We start from the raw sequence: 24,066 nt of genomic DNA, 5'->3' as shown, positions 1-24,066 counted from the left end.
CCCATGCCATACACACACACACACACACACACACACACACACACACACACACACACACTTGATTGGGTTTCCTCAAGAGCCCTTTAAGGCTGCTACTGCTGAGGAGGTGGTGAAAGTCAGCGAGCGTCCATTAAACGTGTGACGGCCTCAGAGTGGGTGCGGATGAGGGGTTTAAGTGTTTTCAGTGAGGAGCCGCGGACCACCTGCAGGAGGGAGAGTAGGAGGAACAAAAGCGTCTCTCTAAGGGCCCGGTTGACTCCAAAAACATCGGTTAAACAAGTGCCAAAGAGCACTTCAGGGCATCAGGTATCACAAGTCAGGATTTCCAGTGTGTTTAGAGAGATGACCTTCAAAATGTCAAAGGGGGAGCGGAGGGGGTTACGCTCTTAGATTTGCACAAAGTCTGCTTTTCATGGCCACAAAGGTAATGGCAAAGAGCTCCAGTGAAACTTTAGTCTCTTTGGAAGCATTGCAACAATAACAAAAAAAAAAAGCTGCAGGTCAAAGTCATGGACAAACTATTAAGTTTGGAAAGATGGGACAAGACAGGAATGAAACACGCCCTGTCCGTCATTTTCATGCTCGTTAACTTTTGTGAGGAGCTAGAGAGAGACGAGCATTGACAGTATCTTTCCAGAAAAACACAGATCACAATCCCACAATCCCTTTTTTTCATGTTGTTATAGGGTTGCGTGTGTTTACCTGGTGGACAGGGGATGTCCATGTACACGCAGGTTATAATACACTCTGGGATGCTGTCATTAATCCTCGACAGAAATGTGTTGATGTTCAAGGTGTGCAAGTGGGAAAGTCCCAGTGTGTGTGGTGCTGCAGACAGGAGAGAGCTGGCAGCAGGGTCGACTCCCCGTATCCAGACACCCCCACTGGCTCGCCATCACACACACGCGCTGAGATCACAGGCTGAGCTTTCATGCTTCAACACAGATCTGCTCCCAACCGTGGAGGAAACTGTGCACAGATCTGAGATAGTGGCTTTAAAAAAAAAAGAAAAAGAAAAATCACAATTTCAGCTGCTCTGACATAAAAGAGTGTTAAATAGTCCTGCACATTTGGTTGAATGAGAGATTTTTAGTCTGCAATCCTCAAACTGTCAGCAGAGGTTACTTCATCCTTATCGCTTTGACCTCCACTTTTATACAGCTGCTAAAGTTGCAGGGCCTGACGCTAAAGGTCAGATTTTATTTGGTCCTGATGGTGTTGTTGTGCGGCTTCTACATTCACGGCGTTCGGGAAGGACGCTTTGAAGTTTTATGTCTGCATCAGGTCCGCGACTCGGGTCCCCTGGAGTAATGGTGTCCATAAAGAAAGACAACATTGATCTCGTAAGCAAGTTTATGTGTTTAAACTCTGAAAAACAAAGGCAACTAGTAAAGTATACTTCTTTTTAAATACTGTGCTGTTAAAAGTAAAAGCGTATGCTGTTTAAAGAAGCACTAGTTATGAGGGGACAGAAAATAGCTTCATCTCTGATCATACAAGCGGACAAAGAAGTGCTTTTCGATCACATTTTGAGTTATTTATTGTTCGTAATGTCAACTTCAGATTCTGCTGACACACATGTAACAGTAGTTTTGTTATAATCACCATATGAAAAAGACAGAATTTAAAAAAAGAGTGATTCACAGTTATCTGATTTTGATAAAAATGCATTTCAGATGTGAGGATCTTTTCCAAATTTTGCTAACATGTTTCATATTCATTACCCATATTACATCTTATCACTGGAAGAGCTGTTTTCAAAATAAAAGACATAAAGGGTACAGTGTCTCAGTCTTGATATAATCGATACAGTTTCTATATTGGATCTAACTGTAAAAATATATTCTCAAATAAATAAATATATAACATAAATATATGTATCTAAAAGGAATAAATAAATTGTTACGCTTTGCTCTCTTGAAACAGGTCTAGACACAGGTAAGAAAAAAACAACAACTGGATTCCTTCAAAGTCCTTCTGAACAAACTGCGGCTCTCTGACACAGTACACAGTAAAAAGTATCATCTTGTGATACGACAGATTCCCACAGACTCCACATCAGCTGACGTCTCTGTCCAACGCACAACAGAGGAGATGCTCCCCGACCATTCAGCTCCGTTTCCCATTCATCTCCTATTCCACGCAGGTACTTTGTCGGGTCGTCCGGCCTCTGAAACAAACGACCCCCTCATGCCGAGCGTGCAGACATTCTAGCCTGTCTTCCTGGCTGCTGAGAGATGGCCCGTGCATTCCTACAAGAGGCCCTGGTACCTTTATCCCTGCTGGTCGGGCTGCTGTCCTCCAGCCTGCACCGGCCACATCCCCGCCTGCGTCCCTCTTTCTCTTCTCTGCTCCCTGCCTCTGAGGGGTTTTTAGCAGCTATTCCTGATCTGCACCAGGCCTCCAGGTCTCAGCTGTGTCCCAGGATGTCCCTGTACAGCTCTGGCACGCGATCAGGGTCCACAGGCCTGGGCAAAAAGTGTGTAAATTTCTGGTGCCGCCTGGATTTAGTCCCATCCCTTGGTGTCCCGTCTTTATTTAATGCCACAAAATAACGCGTCCCTCTGTCTCCGTGTTTGTAGAGGTTGGAGGAGTATGTGTTGTACCAGTTCTCCTCAAACTGCTCCCTGAAGACACATTCAGCCGTGAGCTTCTCCTGAAAATAAAGGATGCAAACATGTGAGAAAAACACATCATTACTCCTTTAAATGTATCCTCATGGGAAATCAGCTTCTCCAAATCTGAGACGCCTTCTGTTATCAGAGGCTCAGAGAGATGATTTAGACGATATGCATAACCAAGGTGGTACTTACAGAGCCATACAGCTCCCCTTTGTCGTTCATCCCGAGATAGAGTCCACTGTCCACTCCTCTAATGCTTATCAACCCAACAGCAAGGCTTATGAATTCCAAAATACCTGGAGAAGAATAACACAGTTGTTCTGTACAGACTTTGTCAAAGATGAAAGAATATTATCAAAGTATCTGAAAAAGCCTGATTCAACTCTCTCAGCAGCCAGTTGGCACAATTAATACATCTTAACAGATGAAATTATATCATAGATTTTCATTCTCATCATGTTTCTCACTCATTCCTTGCTGGTGATATTTTCAAAACTATTTGTTTTATTATAACAGTCGCTAACTTTATGATAGGCTGTATGTCAAAAAATATGAATCTCAATATTTACCAAAACGACTGTGGTCCTTCCTTGTGCCTTGCACTGTGCCATCCGGAAGTATTTCCAGATGAAACCCAGTTCTGCAGTACAACTGTCTCCTCCTGAGAATCCCTTTCAGGTGCGTTAAATCCGCCGTGGTGCTCCGGGAGAGCCGGTCTCCGGGCAGGAGGTGGTCCCCCCCCAGCAGCGTCGGACTGTCCCCGAGCGGGGTCAGGTAGAAGTGGGACCCGACGTGTGCGACACCATCGATGCCGTGCAAGACGCCTCCAACTTCCCCCAGAGCAGCAGAAGCAGCAGCAGCAGCAGCAGCAGCAGCAGCAGCCATCGCGTCAGAGCTCAGCGGGTAAAGTTCAGTGAGGAGGTCCGGAGGGAGCGCACTTGCGTAGTAGGCTACCTGGTTTCCACCGTCACTTATTGCATGTTTACGTCCACCTCCTCCGTTACTTAGCACATGTCCCCGTGGTGCAAGGACACGCGGACGCACGGATTTCTCTCCCCGGGCATGAAACACTCACCAGATCTCCAAGCTGGTTGCACGCACCCGATTCCTCCTTTTTCTCTCTTTGCTTTTATTTTTTTTTTTTATCGCCGCGTCTTCATCAGTTGGAGGTGTGCTGCAGCTGCTCCTCACAGAGGGGGCTACTCATGGTTGCATATAGGCTACCTGTTCACAGCGGACGGTGCTGCCTCAGGGGAGTCGGGCGGCAGAGACACGGCAGAGCGGGGCTCAGTGCTGAATAAACGCTGCAGTGCAGGTAAAGGAGCTCCTGAAGTGGCAGGGTGGTGAGGCAGGTGCAAAACCACAGGACTAGTAGTGGGCGGGGCTGTTCACAGTTGAGACGTGTCCTGGCAGAGATTTTTTTTTCCTTCTCCCAGAGGCAGAAAATCAGAGAGAGAGACATGGGAAGGGAGTTGTTGGAGGGCTGGGGGTCAAACTCAGCTCTGACATCACTTACTAACTCACATGAACCCGCTAATATAAAACATATGACACATGACACTTTACACCAAACCCACCAGTGATGAGATATATCCAGTGTCAGTTTCCACCGTTATTCAGATATCTTTATCTTTTCTTTTTTCTTTTCTTCACTCGCACCAATTTGACGTCCTTTAATTACAGGGGCACGTGAAGTACCCACGGCATTTCTCGCGAGCTCGGAGCAGCAGCAGAGGGCTCGCTCGCGCTGCTCTCTGCTCGGTTGTGTTTCCCGTTACAGCAGCAGCAGCAGCAGCAGCTCAGTGTGTGTGAGCAGCCATGGCCGCCCTGCGCAGGCTCGTCCCTTCACTCACCGCCGGCTCCAGAACAAGCTGCTCTCCCGCGGCCACCGCGCTGAGAGTCGTCGCGGCCGCAGCCGGTGTCACCGCCGCGGCCGCCGCTGCTTATTACTGCTGCTCGTCCGTCGGTTCTCGCGCCCGGCTGAGGAGCCATGTCGAGGCTCGACTCCTGCATCTGGCGCTGCCGTCGGTTTCCGCCACCGATAAGGTACAGTGGGTCAATTATGGAGCAGCGGGGGCTTTAGTGACAACGGCAGGCAGCTGAACTCACACGCCCTGTGTCCGACAACCTCAACACTTATTGGTCAGTCTCGGCTTCATTCAGAGCATCTTCATTAATTAGCTCTTCTCACATCAGCATCATCACGTGCGCGTGCAGTAGGCTACAGTAGCCTAATCTTGGCGATGATGTGTCGTCATCAGGAGCTATCCGCGACCTTTGGTGCTGAAATGGCAAAATGGTCTGTGGCGTCTGAGATCACGTGACCTAATGGCTGATATAAGGAAAGCTTTTGCGCAGAGAAATGCTTTGTATTATTTAAAGTGTGGAGAAGATTAATCGAAAGGCTGACTGTATTATGAGGTGTATTACAGAGGTCCACCAATAAGGTATTATTATAGGCTAGTGTTGAGAAGCTTTCAGTGTTTATTGATGCTATCACAGAGCTGTTGGTTTAAATGATGAGGTCATACTGAAACATGGTGGTGTTGTCTTTTGACTGAAGTTGTTTTTATTATTTTGAGCACTTCATGGAACCACAGAGAAAACAAACATCCAAATCCATTAACTTTTTCTTTAAATAATTTATTATTTCTTTGTAATCAGAAACCAGAGGGCTGCACACAGCCATCATAGTTCATTATAATTTGATGTGTTCATACAGTGTCAGTCGTAGAGGTATTCACTTTATAGTCATAAAACACAAAAGCAGCAAATCAGCAGGTAGCGGTAGGAAGTGTGTTTGTCTTGGAGCAGGACGATGAGTCAGTTACTCACAGGAAGTATTTCTGTCACAGTGTCAACTACTTCCATGGTGCAGACAGAGTAAATCGTGTTAAAGTGTTGAAAGTTTATCTACAGCTTCAAGTGATCGAGATCAGTGTGTTTCAGTTTATGGCCTTCCTCGTGTCAACAGACAAGATTTTGACAAAACGAGACATTTTAAAGGAACTTGTGAACGGCACTCTTCCTACAAACAGAAAATCTCATTCAGTGAATTTAATATTCAGTATACAGTGAGTCGTTTGTAATTCTGAAGTTGAGCAGCAATTTTACTAATCATTTACACAGCTTTACACAGGTTTTCACATCTCTGTTGTAATTATTTGCATGTCAGATCTTCAAACTATACAGTCTGCCCCCCTGTGCAATGTGTATTTGGCTCAGTTAGCCTACATCAGCACTTCCAAGCCTCTAGCTCAGACTTGTGTTGACATGATTTCCATGGATCATGGGAGATGTAAACAAACACGTGGATCAGACGTGGCTCACACCAGAGAGTGTTTGATATGTGCAGGTACCAGAGGGAGCTAAAGCTGACTGGTGTCCGCAGGCAGCAGGAATTCAGGGACACATGAAACTGGACCCTGGGGCTCGGTGTAGGGGCTGACATTTGATGAGAGGTGGGGGTGGTTAGAGGGGGTTTAATGGTTAAGCAGAGGGGGGCACGCATTCCCCGGGTGTTTGCTCCGTGCCCAGTCGACCTGGCACTGTGCCACCTGACAGAGAGATCCACTCTGTCTTCACCAGTCCAGCCCTCTGATCTGGCCCAGTCTGAACAGTTGTAGGGACATTATCTGGTGCACAGGGATGAAAAACAGAGCTGACATAACATGTGCCCCATTACTGAATTAAAGCAAGGGCCTCTTTGTTGTTCCATGTGAGCGAGGCTTTTCGTGACAAGAAAAGCTTCCGTGAATTTCATAAAAAGCATCTTTCAGATGGTATTATCACTGTTGATATGATGTGCAATATTTCATAGTGGTGTGTGTTTGTGTGTGTGTGTGTGTGTGTGTGTGTGTGTGTGTGTGTGTGTGTGTGTGTGTGTGTGTGTGTGTGTGTGTGTGTGTGTGTGTGTCGACAGGCCAGGACCTATGGTCTGGATGATGGAGACGTGTACATGTCGTCCTATGAAAACAGATTCCGCCTGTTCAGCTCGGTGGAGTATGACGGTCAGCTCTACATGACTCCACTCAACTTCATCGAGTCCATCACACTGAACGAACCAAAGAGTGAGTGAGCTTCTGTGACTCAGCAGTAAACGTTAACACACAGGAGGTGTTCCCAAAGAGTTCAGAGTAACTGTTCAACAAGTGGAGGTTTCATTTATTTCATTTATTTATTTAAAGAGGACAGTGTGCAGTGACATTAGTTATTGAAACAATAAAAAGATGGCTGCACCAGATTTAGCGGAGCCGCTAATTTCCATCTGTAGTCCTGTAGGTTAAATGTCATCTGCAGAAGAAGATATGATTAAAACAACTAAACTAAATATCAGTTACTCAGCTGACAAAAAAAATCCATTCATCAAGTAACTTACCAATAATAAATTCTTTGTGGTTTTGGATTACTGATCTGGAAAACACTAATCTTTCACTATAGGAAATTATGATTTCAATTTTTAAATCTGTTTATAGAGCAAATGATTTATCATAACCGACAGCAGCCTCAGCCATAAAGTTCCCATGAAGGGTCTTGAAAATTAAATTTCCTGATACTTATAATTAAAAATACTTCTTTCTTTAGGTCCAGTGTGATGTTTCAAAAATGTCTCTTCATGTCTGACTACAGGTCCCAAACCATCCGATAACGATATCATACAATTACACATTTATTTGCTTAAAAATATAAAGGAAAACATATTGGCAAAAAGATTATTGAAACAGTTAGAAATGACTATAAGTCAGTTAATCGAGCTCTCGTGGCAGCAGATGTACTTTTCTTTATCCTTCCAGCGCTGCAGTTGGGAGGCATCTCAGCCTGGATAATCTTTGCAGCTGTGTGGAGGAATCATCTAAATTTGTCAGCAGCCATTTGCTTAATTACACTTCCGTCAAGTCATCAGATAAATCCCTGCTCCTTCATCCTCCTTTTACTGGAGATCTAAAAAGGAAACCCTCAGTGTTGTCCGCCGCAGCAGGACTTGTTGCTGAGGGCCTGGGAAGTGTCATCAGACTATATAAGTTGTGGCTTGAAGTGCTTCAGTCATAACACCTGCATAAAGATAGACATCTTTACCAGCAACCCCACTTTTATGGCTCATTTATGTGGCAACAAACTCGCCCAGACCCAGAAAGACCAAACAACCAAGCATGGATGTCATAAATGTAATGATAAGCTATTCTGATTACTGTGATTGATTATGATTTGGTGTAGCTGTAATGTTTGAACACAACTCCACCGGCCAGACCTATAACAAGGAAGTTAAATGAGAAGTACTAATGGAGCAGCCGAGCTGTTGACATCGCCACCCTCTTGCTGCTAACAGCAAATGTGTTGCAAAATGGTCATTAAGGTGTTTTATGGTTATATTGAGGCTGTAAAGCCAGGAGTTTTGCCATTCCTGTGGATGTCTGGGATGACGACCTTGGACGTGAACATAATGCATCATTGATGGTTTGATTTCACAGACGACACACGGAGCAGAGGCTGGACCAGTTGTTGCCACGGAACCCAAAGTGCTGTCATGTAAATTATTCATATGAGATCCATAAGAATCACAGGTTATGAAACATTCATTGAAAGCATCAAATACATGCACTGAGGACGATATCACCACTGTGTCGACTCACGGAAATCATAATCCAGTTTTATACACAGGCTTTAAAATGTGACAGCGAAGTGTTATTGTCACTACTATTGATGTGATTCCCCAGCCTGGTGTTTTTATTTTATTTTTTACGATGCATCCATCTTATCTTCTGCTTTATTGATCACTGGAATGCGTCCATGGAGATATGCAGTTTATGTTGCTGTCCACATAAACACCTGTTTCACTTCTGTTTCTCTGTTCTGTATCCTCAATATATGCACAAGTATATACTTTTAAAACACTAACTTTATTTCTTTCAGATAGAAGAGGATGGAGATCTCTGACAAAAAAAGTGGGTTGCGTCTATTAAAACTGTTTATATTAAGGAGTCAAGCTAAATCAATTCTCAGTTTGTTACCTCCTCACTTGTGTTGATCTTGAAGAGAATCTGTGCTCTTTGCTCTGTAATTACAGTAATGCCTGTAATGCCAACAAACATTGTGTTATATGTTGTGAATACCCAGGGGTTTAGAAATGAATGAGTGCTGTGGGATTTTCCTCTGCTCTCTCAGGAATTAGACAAGATGATGGCTGATACTCCGCCTGTTTGGAAAGGATCATCCAATTTGTTCAGGAATCTCCGTGAACGAGGTGAGGGAACCTACCTGATGTAATAGAGCTGTACACATAAATCCCCTCAATGTTGCTGAATAATTCCCCTTTGTGCTTTTATTTTTTTAAGCTGTCATATTAAGGCCTCCCATGTCTTGCTCAGACTGTGCTCTGTTGTGCGTGTCAGCCTCACGTAATCCAGAGCACAGTGTGTGTGCTGTTAATGCTATCTTATCTCTCCATCAGTCCCGTAACATGTTGTAGATTTATTCTCAGGTAACCTTTGCAGGAGGGCTGAGCCTATTGATAATACACAGAAAGTTCCTTCCCTTTTTATCTAATGCAGGGTGAAATAACTGTTTAGTTTCCTGGAAAGAAGGGTGTGATTTCATATTAATATCATTGAAAAACAAAAAACTTCCTCTAAACCCAAGTGTATATGAATTATTCATAGTCAAATCAGATTTTAGTATGTTAACCTCAACTGTTAGATAACTGTGATTGTGAGTGACCGATTACCTTCTCTCATTTGATTAGTATCAACTTTCAAAAGATTTCCAAAAGAGAAAGAAATGCACTCTAACCTTAAGTTTTAACTTAATGTCATTTGGATCATCAGACTTTAAAAGCCTATGTGCATTATACCATACACAGTAAAAACAAGCAAGCTTTCAATCTTTCAGTCATTCAGTCCATCTTCTTGTGTCAGCAAAAATACCAAATGTTCTCTATGGCAGCTGCTTATCGGTGAAGCTGTGTAGCTGTTTTGTTTTATATGATAATCCATGATTTGGGGGTAAAAACAGTTAAAAAGTTGGGAAATTGTAGAGTTGGAAGTTGATTAACAAAATCATTAAGTGATTGTGTAAATAATTATCAGTTGAATCAATGATTAAATTGACCTGTTGGGGTTTTTTATTGTTTCTATGCTGAACTAATGCTGGCAGCCTGGGAGGGAGCAGCAGGACTTGGCTTCAGGACTTCCCAGTCTGTCATTACGTTAATATTCATTGCACAGATTCCTCAAGCTTGTAAACAGCTTGTAAGACAGCATATTTGAGCAGTGCACTCGACACATATGGACTCTGATCAAAACTTAATACAGTTTGTGAAACTTCCCTTCAGTTCTAAGTAACTTCATACGAAGAGAGTGAAGTCGTCTTTTTTTTCTTCTTTCCCACCTGGGCCTGCACACTCCTGCTCAGTGGGTCAGACGAGCCAGCGGAGCATCAGATCTCACTGTTCTGCTCCTGTTGCTTTAGCTAAGTGCCAACGCTGGGATTTGGGGCTTTTAATCCTGCTGTTAAACGTTGCGGCTTTGTCAGGGGAAAAAGGACTGGATTGATCTGTGAACAAAGCGTTGCTTTAGAGAATGAGGGAGCTGTTTGAACCCAGCTATGTCGAGACATGTCCCACTGGCCACCCCCCTGATCACCATGGACATTATGAAGCCTAAGAATGGCATTGTATTACATCTCCGGGACTGCCACTCTGTATGAAGTGTTTCTGTGGAATTCTTTGTATTGTCTAACAACATCTACTTGAGCTCAGAGGCTGAGCTGCAGGGAGGAGGGGGGGGGGCCTACAGGACTGAAGGTGTGTGGTATTGGTGAGACACGGCTGGAATCTTAAAAGTTTTTTTCCCCTCTCCTCAACCCATTTAAGCTTTAAAGGCTTTGAAGCTAGAGATCTGTTGTCATTATAAGGCCAAACCTGCCAAACACTGAGAGCAGGGATGAGAGGACGGAGCACTTTGTCGTGGGGAATTTTTATATGAACTTCGTCTAATGGCACGCATCACTAATTCTCTTTTCACACCTCCGTTTGTGTGTGTTTCAGAGGTTTTTACATCATCCTATTAGCGGCATAGTTTCCGCCTCCAGAGGAAATGCAAGACAGAGTAAAAATTCCATCTTTGTTGGCCTTTTTTTTGGTTCTTTTTTCCTTTTAATGTTCCTCTTTCTGAAAATATCTCCCTGCAGCAAACCCTGTATTCCCCAAGCTCTTTTCCCATAACACCCAGAGCAGTCACCCAGAACTATCTGAGCTCGATTCTCTATCTTCCCAAGCAAACAAAAGCCTGGGAATGCTTTCAGAGTCAGAGGGGAGAAGCCTCCTGAGTCGGCGGAGATGTCTCCTGACACTTACTCTTCCCTTCTCCGTGTCACACAACAAAGGGAGCTGAAGGACGTGGCACAAAACCTGAATCGGCCATTCTCAATCAGTGACAGATCACTTGAGAATGTATTACACCTTGTTACCCAAACACGATCAGAAGCCGTAGGCTTAAAATTTGTTTGGGTTTGTGTCCAGATCGGTCAGCTCAGTTGTAAAGCCTGTGTTTGTGTGAGAGGAACACCAAGCATGAAGTAAAAGGCACCTTTTAAGATGTTATCAGTGAGCGCGAGAAGATTACTCTTGTCTGAAGGCGTGCACTGTTTCTTTGGGTGGCTTATTCATCTCAGCTGCACGACTTTGAACATCTGTAAACACCACGTTGGTTAATGCAATCTGATGCTCTCTTGTGTGGAAAAGGGAACATCTTGGTTTTTGTTTCTCAGCTTGACACATTTTTCTCTTTTCCCAGGTGTCATTAGTTACACAGAGTACCTCTTCCTGCTCTGCATTTTAACCAGTAAGTATTTGAAGTGACCTATAACAAATTGTCCTGAAAATGACTCTGTGTTTAGAAGCTGACTCACGAGTGTAATTTATGGTTTGATTTCAGAGCCCCATGCAGGCTTCAGGATTGCATTCAACATGTTTGATGCAGATGGGAATGAAATGGTCGACAAGAGGGAGTTCTTGGTGGTATGAACCACACCTTTATTACTGGATGTGACGAAATGCAATTGATCACTTATGTTACAATCTACATAATAACGTGTTGTCCTCTGTCCAGCTGGAAGAAATTTTCCGCAAAAAAAAGGACAGAAAAGAAGTTACTGAAGACGAAAGATTGGACCAGCAGGTATGAGTTTGAATGTGTGTAATGTTAAAGGAATTGGTTGGTATTATGACCTTACTTTGAGTTCAGTTTTACAGAGCTTTTTAGCAGTTGCTGTTTTCTGATCTAAAATGAATTCTTCTTCATCTTCACTTTCTTTCTAGCAGGCAGCTGTTTTAGTAAACAACCTTTAAATTCCCAATCAGAGCAACAGTGAATCTTTGATTTACCTCCAAAATATGTCAAAACTTGTGTTTGCAGCTTGTTGTGCGAAAAAAACAATGAATGCAAGTTTAAAGCTGCACTTTATGAACCCACAGGGAAGAGACCCCTCAACTGTGTGAAACACTTTAGCATATCTTAGATCAGTGTTTTTCAACCTTGGGGATGGGACCCGGGAATTTATTTTAAAAAATTACTGATAAAAAAATATATATTTTAACAAATTATTATTCTTTTTAAAATTATGATTAAAACACCACACACAATCTTAAACAACTCTTTTCTATAATTTCACTTTCTCGAATATAAATAGAGTTCAAATAAAATGCAGAATATAAAAATATCTGAGCTGGCGCATCTTGATTGATGGGGGGTCGCCAGAAATTTGTGATGTCAAAATGGGGTCACGAGCCAAAAAAGGTGGGGAACAACTGTCTTAGCTCATTGCTTGTGTGAACAATGCTGAGCGCCAACCAGCAGACAGACTAGCTGGTGGCACTGTTGAGCAAGCGGCAGCTACACAGGGTGGTGGAGACCAAAGCAGAGCTAAAAGAGAGTGAGTATTGAACAAGAACTTGACTTCAAATGAGCAACGTCGTCGCAACATCTGTGTGATGCATAAACTAGAACTTACTCAATAAATTGGCTTAATAAGGTTATGATATGATTCATTTGTCCAACGTGGTTGGTTTTTGCTTGCAACACTTGCAGTTTTCCTAGAGAGAAGAGGGGCTGCACATAGGTGAATGTGGTCCTACAGGGTAAAACATGCCTGAGGCTTTCATCTCTTTAAGGCTGTCTTCTGCAGCATGCAGGTGGATGTAAACAGGCAGAGCTGAGCACAGCGATAAGAGCTGCTCTTTGAGGTCTTATCACACAAACACAACATGGAGGAGCTTACTCTGCTGGGACAAACGTTAGCATCTCTGGACAGTCTTGAATTAATCTGTCGCCCGTATACGCATCAAAAAGATCATTAGAATGGGCACTCTAGATTTGGAAATATAATGATGCTTTGCAAAAAAAGACAGCTCAGGATAAAGACTTCACAAAGCTGAAGAAAAGACGGACTAATCTCAGCTGACCGGTGAAGTCACATCATATAAACTTTGACTTAAAAAAAAATCAATTGATAGCTCACAAACACATTTCCTGCTGTCTTCCTGTTCTAAAACGCTTTGTGAATTATGAATGAGCCTTCTGTCGTTCATCCACCTTCTCTCTTTTGCATTTCAGATCCTGCAGCTTTACGGCCATCGAAAATCCCAGACACACAATGTGCGTATTGTTCTTTTTCCCTGAAGGAAAATGTTCTGCTTGTTGCATGTGTTTCTGGCACTCTGTCTCCCTAACCCCAAAATGTTTTTGCATAGTGAGTTAGCACAGAAAACACAGCTGACACCACCCGTATTTGTCTCTGTTAACGCCAGATAGCCTCATTCACATTCACTGAAATTGAAATACGTCGGTGTGTGCTTCTGCATTATCTGACATATTGTCTTTGTGTGTGTGTGTGTGTGTGGCAGAGGAGGGGGGTGCAGTGCAGATGATTTATGTACTTGCCTTTTGTCAGCGTAGGGCGAGAGATTCCACTTCAAAAAGCTCTTACCTGAAGACTGACAACGTTTTCACACAGACCCCCATGTTTTATTTTTACAGTTTCTTGAGGAGTGGTATTTGGGCTCAGGTTACCTTTAGAGATGGGTTTGACCATGAAGATGCCAGTCAGAGGAGCAGCAGCACTGTGAAAGCACTCAGCACACACAGAGAGGAGCCTACAGCTAACACAGGGACAGAGCTGTCCTGTCAGAGGCCTGTCTGAAGACTTTACCTTTAGGTGTGTCTTTTTTGTTTTGATTCCTCGTCATGTACTGTACTGTAGGTGTCTTTCCAGCAACAAGTTCAAAAGTCAAATCTTTTCAACACACACAACAGACATGTCTTCAGTGCTGTGGTTGGGCTTTTCCCCGGCACATTCTGCTCACAAGTGCATCAGGACCTTTTCATGGGACCGGTGCGGAGCATTAAAGAGTTGTTCTGTAATTAGCTGTGGGATCATGTCATAAATCTCCCTCTCTGGTGAAAAGCGATGAGGCGCAGAGGAAAAGCTGTTTTATCAGCTGTCTCACCCTCGGGCCGTAAACCACAAAAAAAACTGAATAAGATAAATAAATATTATGAAATGAAGCAAGCCGTACTTAAGGACACGTGTCGACGGCGGCAGGCTGTTGCTGGTTGGCTGTGTGCTTGTCAGTGAGGTGATGTCGAGACTTGAGACTGAAGAAATGATAGGTTCATAAAGCAGAATGAAAGAGAGAGAGAGTAGTTTGTTAATAACTGGGAGTGAGAAATACAGTTTTTTTAAAACTATGTGGAAGTTACATTTTCTCTGATCTTTTTATTGCACACAACACCAGTTACAAGCAAATTGTTGTTGACTGTTGTGCTTCAGTGAAGCTTCGGCTATGTCAGTGCCACAGCAGCTGAGAGGGTGAAGGCAGCAGTGTAAACTGTAATAATAGTAATGATTGGTTAATCCGAGCGCAGGAGCGTGACCTCATTGAGAAAAATAACACAGAGTGACTTCTTTGTTCCAGACGGCATCAAGCAGCAAAACACACGCACACAGAAAAAACAGAAAATATATACATCAGCATCAAAGTAAAATCTGAAGCTTTTTCACCACAGTGCTGTTTATAGCAGGTGTCTGATAACCTACATTTACCTCACAGCTTAGTATCAACCAATGATGTACTGGGTGGGTTCATTTCCATAGCTAACCTGGCATGAATCACCCTCCAGGTCTGACGCCCTGCATGCTTTGGACGTGTGTTAGCCGCGTTGGCTCGGTGTCCTGCCAAGAGGCTGCATGCATGGCTGCAAACCAGGCTCATGTCAGGGCCGATGGGCCTCTCAGATACACCGGTGTCAGCCTCACTCTGTTTCTGCCTGTTTGACTATGGATGGATGTCAGGCTGCCTGTCTGTCTGTCGCTGTGTCTCTGTGAATTGAATACACACCTATCTGTCTGTCTGTCTGTTCTGTGCCGTACGCCTTTAGTCTGCGTGTGTGTCTGTTCTCCCGCCACGGTGTGCACCCTTTGTGCCGTGTCTGTCCATTTACCTTTCCCCCACTCTAGTTAACATGTGCCAGATGTATTTTGTCTTCTAACAGCTGTGCTTCAACTGCGACTACAGGTTCTTAAAAAAGACAGTCAGCATGTGGAGGCCCGCGGCATGTGGGATGTTCTCAGACGTGGCACGAGTCAAGTTCTGTTTTCTGATCTGACTGAGGTAGTGAAGCAAGTCGTTTAGATGCTTCTACATATCACACACACAGTAATACTCATTCAACAGGTCCTGCTGTACCATCTGACGTCCCTCACTGTTTGTTTCTCTGTAGAAAACCCTGTAGGTTCTGTGCTAGAAAACACTGTGGAGCGCTCTCTTGATTTATGCATCTGCCCTCCTTGTTAGTAAGAGTCAATACTCAGAGCTCCACTAATGTTTCCCTAACAGAAGCAGCATCTGCTACCAGGGTGCAGCATGTGTAACAAACCTGTTGCATGGCCTGTGTTTGTATGGTGAAGACATGAAACACACTGAAATGCCCTCTGTTTGGTTTCAGGCGCAGGGAAAATTAACCATTAACCCTGAGTAATTATTCAATAGCTGAATCTGGGTATGGCTATTAACTAACATCTTTACTCAAAAGTTTCAGCATGGTTAAATAAATGTCATCGTTAATGTTTACCTCCCCGTTACCATGACATTGCTGTATGTGACTGAACAACTTGTCCTGGCTGCTGGAACTGAGATTTTGTGCAAATTTAGACAAAGTTTTGCTCAGTCATTGCCGTTAATAAGTTGTGCATTGTGGTTTGCTGCATTTGTGATGCTTTTTCTAAACCGTATAACATCTGAGTTGGATATTTGAAGCTGTGAGGGGTGGTAACAGTTACCTTCTGATCCTTCTGACAGCATGTGGATGAAAAAACAGAGACAACCCTGCTGGTGCATTTCTTTGGAAAAAAAGGAAAAGCCGAATTGAAATTTGAAGATTTTTACAAGTGAGTGGAGAAACCTTTTGTCTGCTCCGTCATTAATCATGATGTCCCAAGGGAAATGATTATCTCGCTCTGTGATATTGCCATTAATCATTTTCACACCACATTGCACCTCCAACAGTTAAACCTTTGGTAGTTTTGTTAAGTGTGAGCTCCTGTCAGCAGCTGTCGTCCGTCTCGCCCCCCAGGTTCATGGACAACCTGCAGACAGAGCTGCTTGAGATAGAGTTCCTCTCCTACTCCAAAGGCATGCCCACCATCAGCGAGGAGGACTTCGCGCGGATCCTCCTCCGATACACCAACGTGGACGACGTCAGCGGATACTTGGACAACGTGCGGAACAACATACCGGATGAAAAGGTCCACTGCTACTCTTTGACATCGTTACAGACAGATCCCAGCTACATTACAACACGTTGACAGAGTAACAGTAACACACCACAATATGATGTAACTAATACAACATCAAAAACTTGAGCCTTAAAAACACTAGAGAGAGTTAACAGAAAATTACGATACATCGATGTTCAGGGCTTTTGATCCGACCTTTCCCTCTGATGATTCTCATACGAGAAGCGTGAAACTCACAATTTCTACTGGTTGTTGAACTTACATAGAGACAGTGTGGTTTAAGGGGGGTTATGTGTTTGACAAACACACAACAGTTGATCTGTCTGCCCAGTGCAGCATCTCTGTTTGCACAGATACAGTCAGTGTATCTGTGGAGATATAGGTGCCTGTACAGACACGATGCTACCACACCTACTGCACCCAGCCAACTAATAGTCCCAGCACAGAACTCCCACCAAAATTACATTTATTGTATGTTTTTAATGAATGAAGTGACTGAATAATATGTGTTAACTGCAATGCTTCAGAGCTGCTCCCAGGACTTCACCTAGGACAGGCCTAGGCTAACTGCCTCCAGTCTGTATGCTTAGCTAAGCTAATTGAACATTGTAGCTACTGTATAGCTTCTTAGCTACAGACATGAGGAGTGTTGATCTTCTCATATAACTCCATGAAAGAAGATTTTCTCCTAAGATGTTAGCATACCATATTTGTTATTCCACATCTGTCATCCACTGTTGAATTTACAACTTGCACATTTTTTAGAGTGGAAGGGGGTTTCCAAAGCTGTTTACCATCTGACAAGCTCTTCCAAAAAGAAGCTTAATTTTTCTACAAACATAAAAGCTTACATATCAAAAAAAAAAAAAAAAATCTTCACATGACTCCATGTGGCTCTTAGATGCAGAAATAGTCTGCAGTTATTTGGTTCTGCTTGAATGTGGCAGTGTTTCCCCCTCTGTTTCTTCCCATACCACTGTGTGAATTAGCTGTTGAGTGAAGCATCCTCATTTGAGCTTTAATTTGTTTTTCCTCTCAGCACGCTGACCCGTATGAAAAGACGCCAGCAGCTCCTCAGCCACCTTGAGGAGCCTGTTGCGAGATCTCCATTGATAATCAAGTGGGACTCATCATTAGGCTAAGAGATATTTTATGGCCCTCACCTTGTTAAAACAGCAAAGCGTCACAGATTAGTCATTACTCCATTTGTTAGACTCTGTGTGTTGCCTGTTCAGCGGGGCCCCAGGCTCGAGAAGGCGCTCGTAGCTGCGGGACGGTCGAGTGGACCTCAATAGGCTCAGTGTTTGAGTCACCAGCCTGAGATGTTCAGGGATTCATCACTTTAGTTTTTGTTTATGCAAGTATCAGGTTAATCTGCTTTAGAAAAGTTTGCAAACGGCCTGACCTCTCCCACCCACTCCCCTCCCCTCCCCTCGCTCCTGACAGCTCAGCGTGTCCATACTGCACGGGGAAAATCCAGCAGTGTATACTTTGTCTGTTGGGTGTGTTATCTATCTGACGGCTTCAAGGTTCCACACACACCAAAGGATTCCCCTGCAGGATGAAAGGAATCAGATTATTATGCATTGTGTGAATTGTAGCTGTAGCGTTGACATGTGCAGACGTTTGCTTCATGAGACAATTTTTCTCATTTCTAATGTTGCATTTCACAAAGTCTGAGTTTAATGATGTTTTATTGCTCTTATGTCTTTGCAGGGAATCACCTTTGAGGACTTCAGGTCCTTCTTCCAGTTCTTAAACGACCTGGAGGATTTTACCATCGCCATGCAGATGTACAACTTTGCCAACCGCTCCATTGGTCAAGGTAAAGACTCCCCAGCTGTACAACACATAACACTTGGTAATTGGATAAGTTGGTCGTGTCTCTGTGTGCTGGCAACGTTGAAGTCATGGATATGATTGAGACCAGCAGCTGCTGCGTTCATGGTGAAAACACAAACTTCTGCAGAGATGAGAGGTTGTAATTTACCTTCTCTGTGTACAGTGTAAGGCTGCTAAAGCTACACTTCACATTTCCAGTCATCTTCTTGTGCACACAGTGGTGCAGACACACTAAGGTCAATGAATACAAACATACTTTCACATGTGTTTATAGCTAAGTCACTGATATACACACGGACTGTTTAAAGTTGGTGTTTTTTCTTTTATATGTCTTGTATTTACTTCAACTAATTATTGGTGAACTCTAACCGCCTGTTACGGCCTCCACTCCAAAGGGAAGGTTTTCTTCACTCACAGCCACAAAAGCATTAGTGAGGTCTAACACTGATGTGGGATTAGGCTGAGGTTGAGGATCTTTGGAGGCGGGTCAAGTTTTCTCTTGTTGCTGTGCACATGGACACAGATTATTTGTGGATATAGTACATCTAGAAAATATTATACAGTATTATGCAGTTGTTTTCGTAACCTGACCTCCTTGACCTTTGCCAATCAATGGAGAGTCCCTTTAATATTTGATGAAGCCCAATCGCTGTCTTTACCTCAGGAGCAGGGTTTGGTGTCTGTGACCGTCCTCATCCTGTAATTAACACGTGTGGATTTAATTTTGGAGCCCTGGTCTTGGTTGGTTTATGTTGCTGAAGGTTTAGGGGACACTTCAGACGTTTTTGGTTTCTTGTAGTTTCCCGCCTTAAAAGATTTAAAGATATCCATGCGTTGAGTGAAGCTCAGCATGGAGCTGAGTGCAGAGAAATAAAAAATAGTTTTCTATTATTTTGTCTTATCACTTTAAATGTCTTATTCAGAGGAGTTCAGGCGAGCTGTCTACGTGGCTACAAACATCAAGCTGAGCCACCACCTGGTCAACACAGTCTTCAGGATCTTCGACGAGGATCACGACGGGAAGCTCAGCCACAAGGAGTTTGTTGGCGTCATGAAGGACCGGCTGCACCGCGGCGACCGGGTGAGACAGTTTAGGTCATATTATAACGAAATGTATCTCTACTTTATGACGCTGAAGGTGACGGAGGCGGCGTGCCTTCCTCGTCAGCTTCACAGAGCGGCTGCTCAGAGGCCTGTAGGGCGGAGAGCAGTTGGTATCAGGACCACACAGTGGCACTGGCTGATGGGAGAGATCAGAGTTGTATCTATCAACTACTTCTTAATGTGTAATCTGTGTAGAGTAAAGACCCGAGACATAGACACATGGCTGCAAAGTCAAGTCAGATTTAACCTGGTCAAGGACAAACAGGTAAATGTTGTTTATTTTCAAAACAGGATGCGTTTACACAATTAGACCCACTTAAGCAACTATTACCAACACAAACACCATCTTTCCTGTTTAATTACAACTCTAAGTGAGCGCTAATTATGCCTCTTTTTTCTTTAGGTAATGGTGCACTTAAACACTTCCATGGCATCATGTCTAAATTACACTCCTGCCACTTTTTATTAGTGGAACACGTCTCACCTCAATGTACCGCCGTGATTTTTGTGAAATTACACTGCCACCTAGTGGGACATCAGGAAACTGATCTCATGGTGTTTTTCATTTCTCTTTGTCTCTCTCTCTCTCTCTCGCTCTCTGTTTCTCTCTCTCTTACACACACACACACACATAGGGTGTCCGAGTGGAGGAAAAGTTCATCTCTTTCAAGTCCTGCATGAAGAAGCAGCTCTCGAGCAAATAGGTAAAAACCTTCCCCTCACACTGTCGGAGTTCTCGGAGAGATTAAAAATAACCCAGCGAAAGTGAGACATAAACATGCAGAATGAATTCTCTACCAGAGTTTGCAGACTCACACTAGTGCAGTGTATAGTCAGCCTTTTCAGATGTGTTTCAGGGCACACACTCTCCTCGCCCCAAGCATTAAGTTACACTGTAATATTAACGCCTGATCAACTGCCACCAGATACCAGCTTAAGTCTGCATACATGAGCAGTGAGCAGTGCAGTTTAAAGCCGTATAAATGTTTCAAAGGAAATGCACCTCTCTGGAGGGGCCTTGATAATCTGCCTTGATAAAACTTGGGGGGAAAAGACAACATCTTAATATTTATATTCTATTTGTATTTCTTTCTTAAACTCCGCTGTTGTAATGTGAAAATGTCTAGTTTGTGAAATAAGGGAATTTTTGAGACAAAGGACAAAATAGCTGCCAAATAACTGTCGGTATCTCACTTTGATACATTGTGTGACCTTTTCAGTAGTTAAATGAATTGGCTGAATTTTTGCTAAATAGCCTACTTCATCCAGGTATTTAGCTTAGCTTAGCTCAGGAACAGAAACAGCTTGTCTGTTCAAAGATACTGAAATCCACTAAGTTCTTCTAAAGGTTATGAAAAATATCACATATCAAATGCAATTTAATACAAACCAAAACATAACTCAGAAGACTTCCTGCCCTATTAGTGTCACTGTGAGTTTTCTAAGCAACCACAGAGACCACAGGAAGCCCCTACCCAGCAACAGATAAACAGACAGAAACGTCAGCTTTTTGTTATTTAGGCTACAATAACCAGCTGTTAGCAGTAGCTATTCACAAACGGATCTTCTAATAAAGAGAAGAGAGCAAATAGCCTATGACAAGAGCCACAAAATATCAAACTGATTCTTTACCTTTCAGCAGTAGTCATTTGGATTTTCTGTGACTCTTTTCTGCCATTTTGATAATTTTCTCCCTTTCTCATTTTTTGTTTCTATTATAAAAGAAAAGAGGTCAAATCTACAGATAACATAGATGTTTAAAGGAGCTGCTGGGTTTGTTGCCTGTTTAAAACTCATAAGGGGATTTGTATGAAAATCCACAGGTGTAGACACTGCAGAAGACCCAGATATTTTTTCTGCATCCTTGCAGAACTACAGTACTGCTGCATTCATGCTCCCTGTCTGTTTGATTAAGATGTTCAAGGATTTTTTCATATTCTAGTGTCTTTGTCTCTAGTATGGAAAGAATTGGCTGCAACTCTAACTGTCCGGTCTGCCTTCAGTCTCACTGGACTTACTAACACTGATGTTGTTCTGTGTTTGTCACCAGGTGAAGATCCCAACATCAGTGCATGTGCTACTAAGTGGACGAGCCTTTCCTCCACTGTGTTGTGTGGCAGGGCGGCAGGGTTAGTGCATGCTGCAGCATCTTATTACACTGTGTTAGAAGTTTGAAAATAAACAGGACATGGCACAAACAGGATGTGGTCAACCTAATGCGAAGCTCTTGCAATTGGTTAAACAAACACAAGTGACCCATTATGGACCCACAAGAAAATCCACTTAACTGAGTGTTGCAGGACTCTAAATTGCACTAATTAGTTTAAAACCACTTTTACCTAATGAGAACTATTTATTCATTCATCTACTTGTACATATATTTATTAATTAAAGATAGCTAATGCTGATTTTATAAAACGTGTCTTATTACTGCCTTGCCAGTGTGTATTGTTCAGTTTGATCCCTCTTATGTCGCCAGTTTATTCTGTGCGACAGCAGCATTACTCGCATACTTTGTCCTTCTGTCGGCTCTGCAGCCCCCTGCACAGATCAGCTTAGGACAGCAGCACCTCCCCCTTCCTCTTATCCTCCCCCTCCTCCGCCTCTCTCCCAAAGCGCTGCAGCTAAAATCCACCAGATCCCTCAGAGCCAGTGGGCCTGAGCACACACACACCCCAGTCTGTGGCTTTTCACTGTTTAACTACAGGCAGCTAACACTGTTAATCATTTCTTGGCTAGTAAACACAAGTGCTACTTTCATGCCACTGGCAGGGATGACCTCTTTATAAATATGCAAAAAAAAAAAATCGAAAAAGCCATATGTTTGTTCCACTCTTAGGACACAGATCTTAAATAGTTGTGTTGGCTTTAATTTAGCTGTAGATTAAATGACCTTCCCTTTAAACTCTGTAAGGAGGAGATTGTACTACTACTACTACTTCTACTACTACTACTTCTACTACTATGACGATGACTTCTACTTGATGATTGTTTTATCCTGTTACAGTGTTTGCTTTGGGTGGAGACTGAAGATATCAACATGTTACATGCGCTAATATTAATCAGACTGATGTGTTTGTATTTCAGACTACTTTCTGTTAAAATATTGAATGTTTGGATTAGTTAGTTCTCTGGAGGAGTTTTGGAGCCTTCTTTTAAATAAGGCCTTGACTGCTACGCTGACACACTATCAGCGTAGATGCATTTATAATGAGATGGTGCAATAAATATAAGATCAAATATTTGGCTCTTTGTTTTATTGTTATTGTATCACAGAAACAAACCATTGTTGGATTGTTCAGTTTCTGTTTTAACACAAAGAATTAGCTGATAAACTGTGAAGGGCCCTCGCTGTCTTCACCAGACAAACCTCTTCTTTTTAACTACAGTCCTCCGATCATCTGGACCACAGTAGAATAAATTAGCTTTTTTATCCTCAACCTGAAGGGAAATCATTAACAGTATTAATCATCAGTAACCTGGGGCCATGTGGGTGTTGGAGACTTTAATCAGGGACTTTTTATCTTTAAATGATTAATTCAGCAGGGTAATAATTTGCAGTCTCACACTAATTCTGCACTTCCTGAAATGAGGTGAAGGGCTCCTTTAAGGAACCAGTAACAGATCCCGACATGTACAGTAGGGAAAAGTCTCCTTTTAATTTTGACCATTCATTTGTAGTTGTAGGTGCACTGATACAATATTTATGAATAGATCTGTATGTATCAAGATAATCTATATGTTTTATTTTGTGATTTGCTTGTATTTCTTTCTGGTTGTGAATGTCCGTGCTTGTTCATCAGATCCAAGCATTAACGGCATCTCCCAAACCATAGGCCTATTTATGTAAAAGTACCGGTACTTTCATACACCCTTGCTCAGTTCTGAGCTGTTTTGGTTTCAGGTTCCACTTTCCCATTAGTATGAACAATCTAGTTGATGTAAAAAAAAAAAAAAGAATTACTGTATCCTCTGAAAAGCAGCCCAGAGGGATTCTCCAGCAATTTAGTGTTGCACTTTCATTAAGCTGTGGGATTTACAGGAGACAGATTAAAGGAAGCATGCTCAAAATCAGCAGAAGCTGATACACTGACTGTTTTTTTGTAACAGGTACTGAAAGTGACTTGATCCTGTAAATACCATAATGCTTCACATCCATTGATCCTCTCTTCCTGGTAAATGCCCCCATATTTTGAACTCTGATCATGTGTCAGATTCAGTCCAAAATAACCTGATGTTATCACCTTGGGTAAAAGCTTCGCCACAGAGGGCAGGATTACACAACTGTTATCACAGGTTAAGTGGCCTAGTGCTTTCTATAACAAATCGATCAGTCAATCCATAATGTGTGAAAGCGGTGCCTCCTGGATCAGAAACACAGCGACTACAGTTCATCCTGCAGAGGCGTGACATCTCTTACACTGTTTGGTCTGTGGACGAGACACAGTGACCTGCTTTCTGTTTTTGGTGACCATGACAACAGTGTTGGTGTGTTTATTTGTGTGTTGTATATAGTAATTGTTGTTTTTATTGATTTTTGTTTTTCTATTTACCATTATGAACTGATGTCTATAAGTAAAACTACCACCTAATATTTATAATAGGTCATTCATACTGTTGAACTCAACCTCTCTATGCAGCAGAGAACACACATTAAGTGAAATCTTTTTAACCAATCAGAGCTGGTGATGGTCACACATCAGAGCTACTT

General features: G+C 42.8%; 2 protein-coding genes across 4 annotated transcripts; one reads left to right on the top strand and one right to left on the bottom strand.

Annotated features, from left to right (window-relative positions):
* Nucleotides 1-1,531: 1,531 nt before the first annotated feature.
* fgf20b (fibroblast growth factor 20b) lies at nucleotides 1,532-3,549 on the bottom strand. The gene is made up of 3 exons (XM_085788450.1): nucleotides 3,191-3,549; nucleotides 2,814-2,917; nucleotides 1,532-2,656 (listed from the first exon to the last, which is right to left on the bottom strand). The coding sequence occupies exons 1-3, from the start codon at nucleotides 3,504-3,506 to the stop codon at nucleotides 2,411-2,413; spliced, it is 666 nt and encodes a 221-aa protein (XP_085644576.1). The 5' UTR covers nucleotides 3,507-3,549; the 3' UTR covers nucleotides 1,532-2,410.
* Nucleotides 3,550-3,587: 38 nt separating this feature from the next.
* On the top strand, nucleotides 3,588-22,595 carry micu3b (mitochondrial calcium uptake 3b). Of its 3 annotated transcripts, none has more exons than XM_085788449.1 (15): nucleotides 3,588-3,936; nucleotides 6,544-6,691; nucleotides 8,532-8,563; nucleotides 8,784-8,862; nucleotides 11,411-11,458; nucleotides 11,552-11,634; nucleotides 11,726-11,794; nucleotides 13,229-13,270; nucleotides 15,190-15,285; nucleotides 15,973-16,061; nucleotides 16,247-16,418; nucleotides 18,126-18,234; nucleotides 19,175-19,332; nucleotides 19,991-20,059; nucleotides 21,406-22,595. In XM_085788449.1, the coding sequence occupies exons 2-14, from the start codon at nucleotides 6,580-6,582 to the stop codon at nucleotides 20,057-20,059; spliced, it is 1,158 nt and encodes a 385-aa protein (XP_085644575.1). In that variant the 5' UTR covers nucleotides 3,588-3,936; nucleotides 6,544-6,579; the 3' UTR covers nucleotides 21,406-22,595. The 3 variants fall into 3 exon arrangements, with proteins under 3 accessions (XP_085644575.1, XP_085644573.1, XP_085644574.1); XM_085788447.1 differs by lacking the exon at nucleotides 3,588-3,936 and adding an exon at nucleotides 4,178-4,667; XM_085788448.1 differs by lacking the exons at nucleotides 3,588-3,936; nucleotides 15,190-15,285 and adding an exon at nucleotides 4,327-4,667.
* The last annotated feature ends 1,471 nt before the right edge of the window (nucleotides 22,596-24,066 follow it).

Source organism: Trachurus japonicus, chromosome 10, assembly GCF_045865225.1.
Source record: "Trachurus japonicus isolate A0001 chromosome 10, Traja_1.0".
NCBI lineage: Eukaryota > Metazoa > Chordata > Actinopteri > Carangiformes > Carangidae > Trachurus > Trachurus japonicus.
Note: the sequence above shows the minus strand (reverse complement) of the source record. Positions and strands in the feature narration are given on the sequence as shown.

Coding starts and splice junctions, on each gene's coding strand:
- fgf20b (XM_085788450.1), bottom strand. CDS start 3,506: ATGGCTGCTGCTGCTGCTGCTGCTGCTGCTGCTGCTTCTGCTGCTCTG. Junction 2,918..3,190: donor GAAGGACCACAGTCGTTTTG/GTAAATATTGAG, acceptor ATTCTTCTCCAG/GTATTTTGGAATTCATAAGC. Junction 2,657..2,813: donor AAGGGGAGCTGTATGGCTCT/GTAAGTACCACC, acceptor CTTTATTTTCAG/GAGAAGCTCACGGCTGAATG.
- micu3b (XM_085788447.1), top strand. CDS start 4,440: ATGGCCGCCCTGCGCAGGCTCGTCCCTTCACTCACCGCCGGCTCCAGA. Junction 11,459..11,551: donor CCTGCTCTGCATTTTAACCA/GTAAGTATTTGA, acceptor GTTTGATTTCAG/AGCCCCATGCAGGCTTCAGG. Junction 15,286..15,972: donor TGTTTTCTGATCTGACTGAG/GTAGTGAAGCAA, acceptor TCCTTCTGACAG/CATGTGGATGAAAAAACAGA.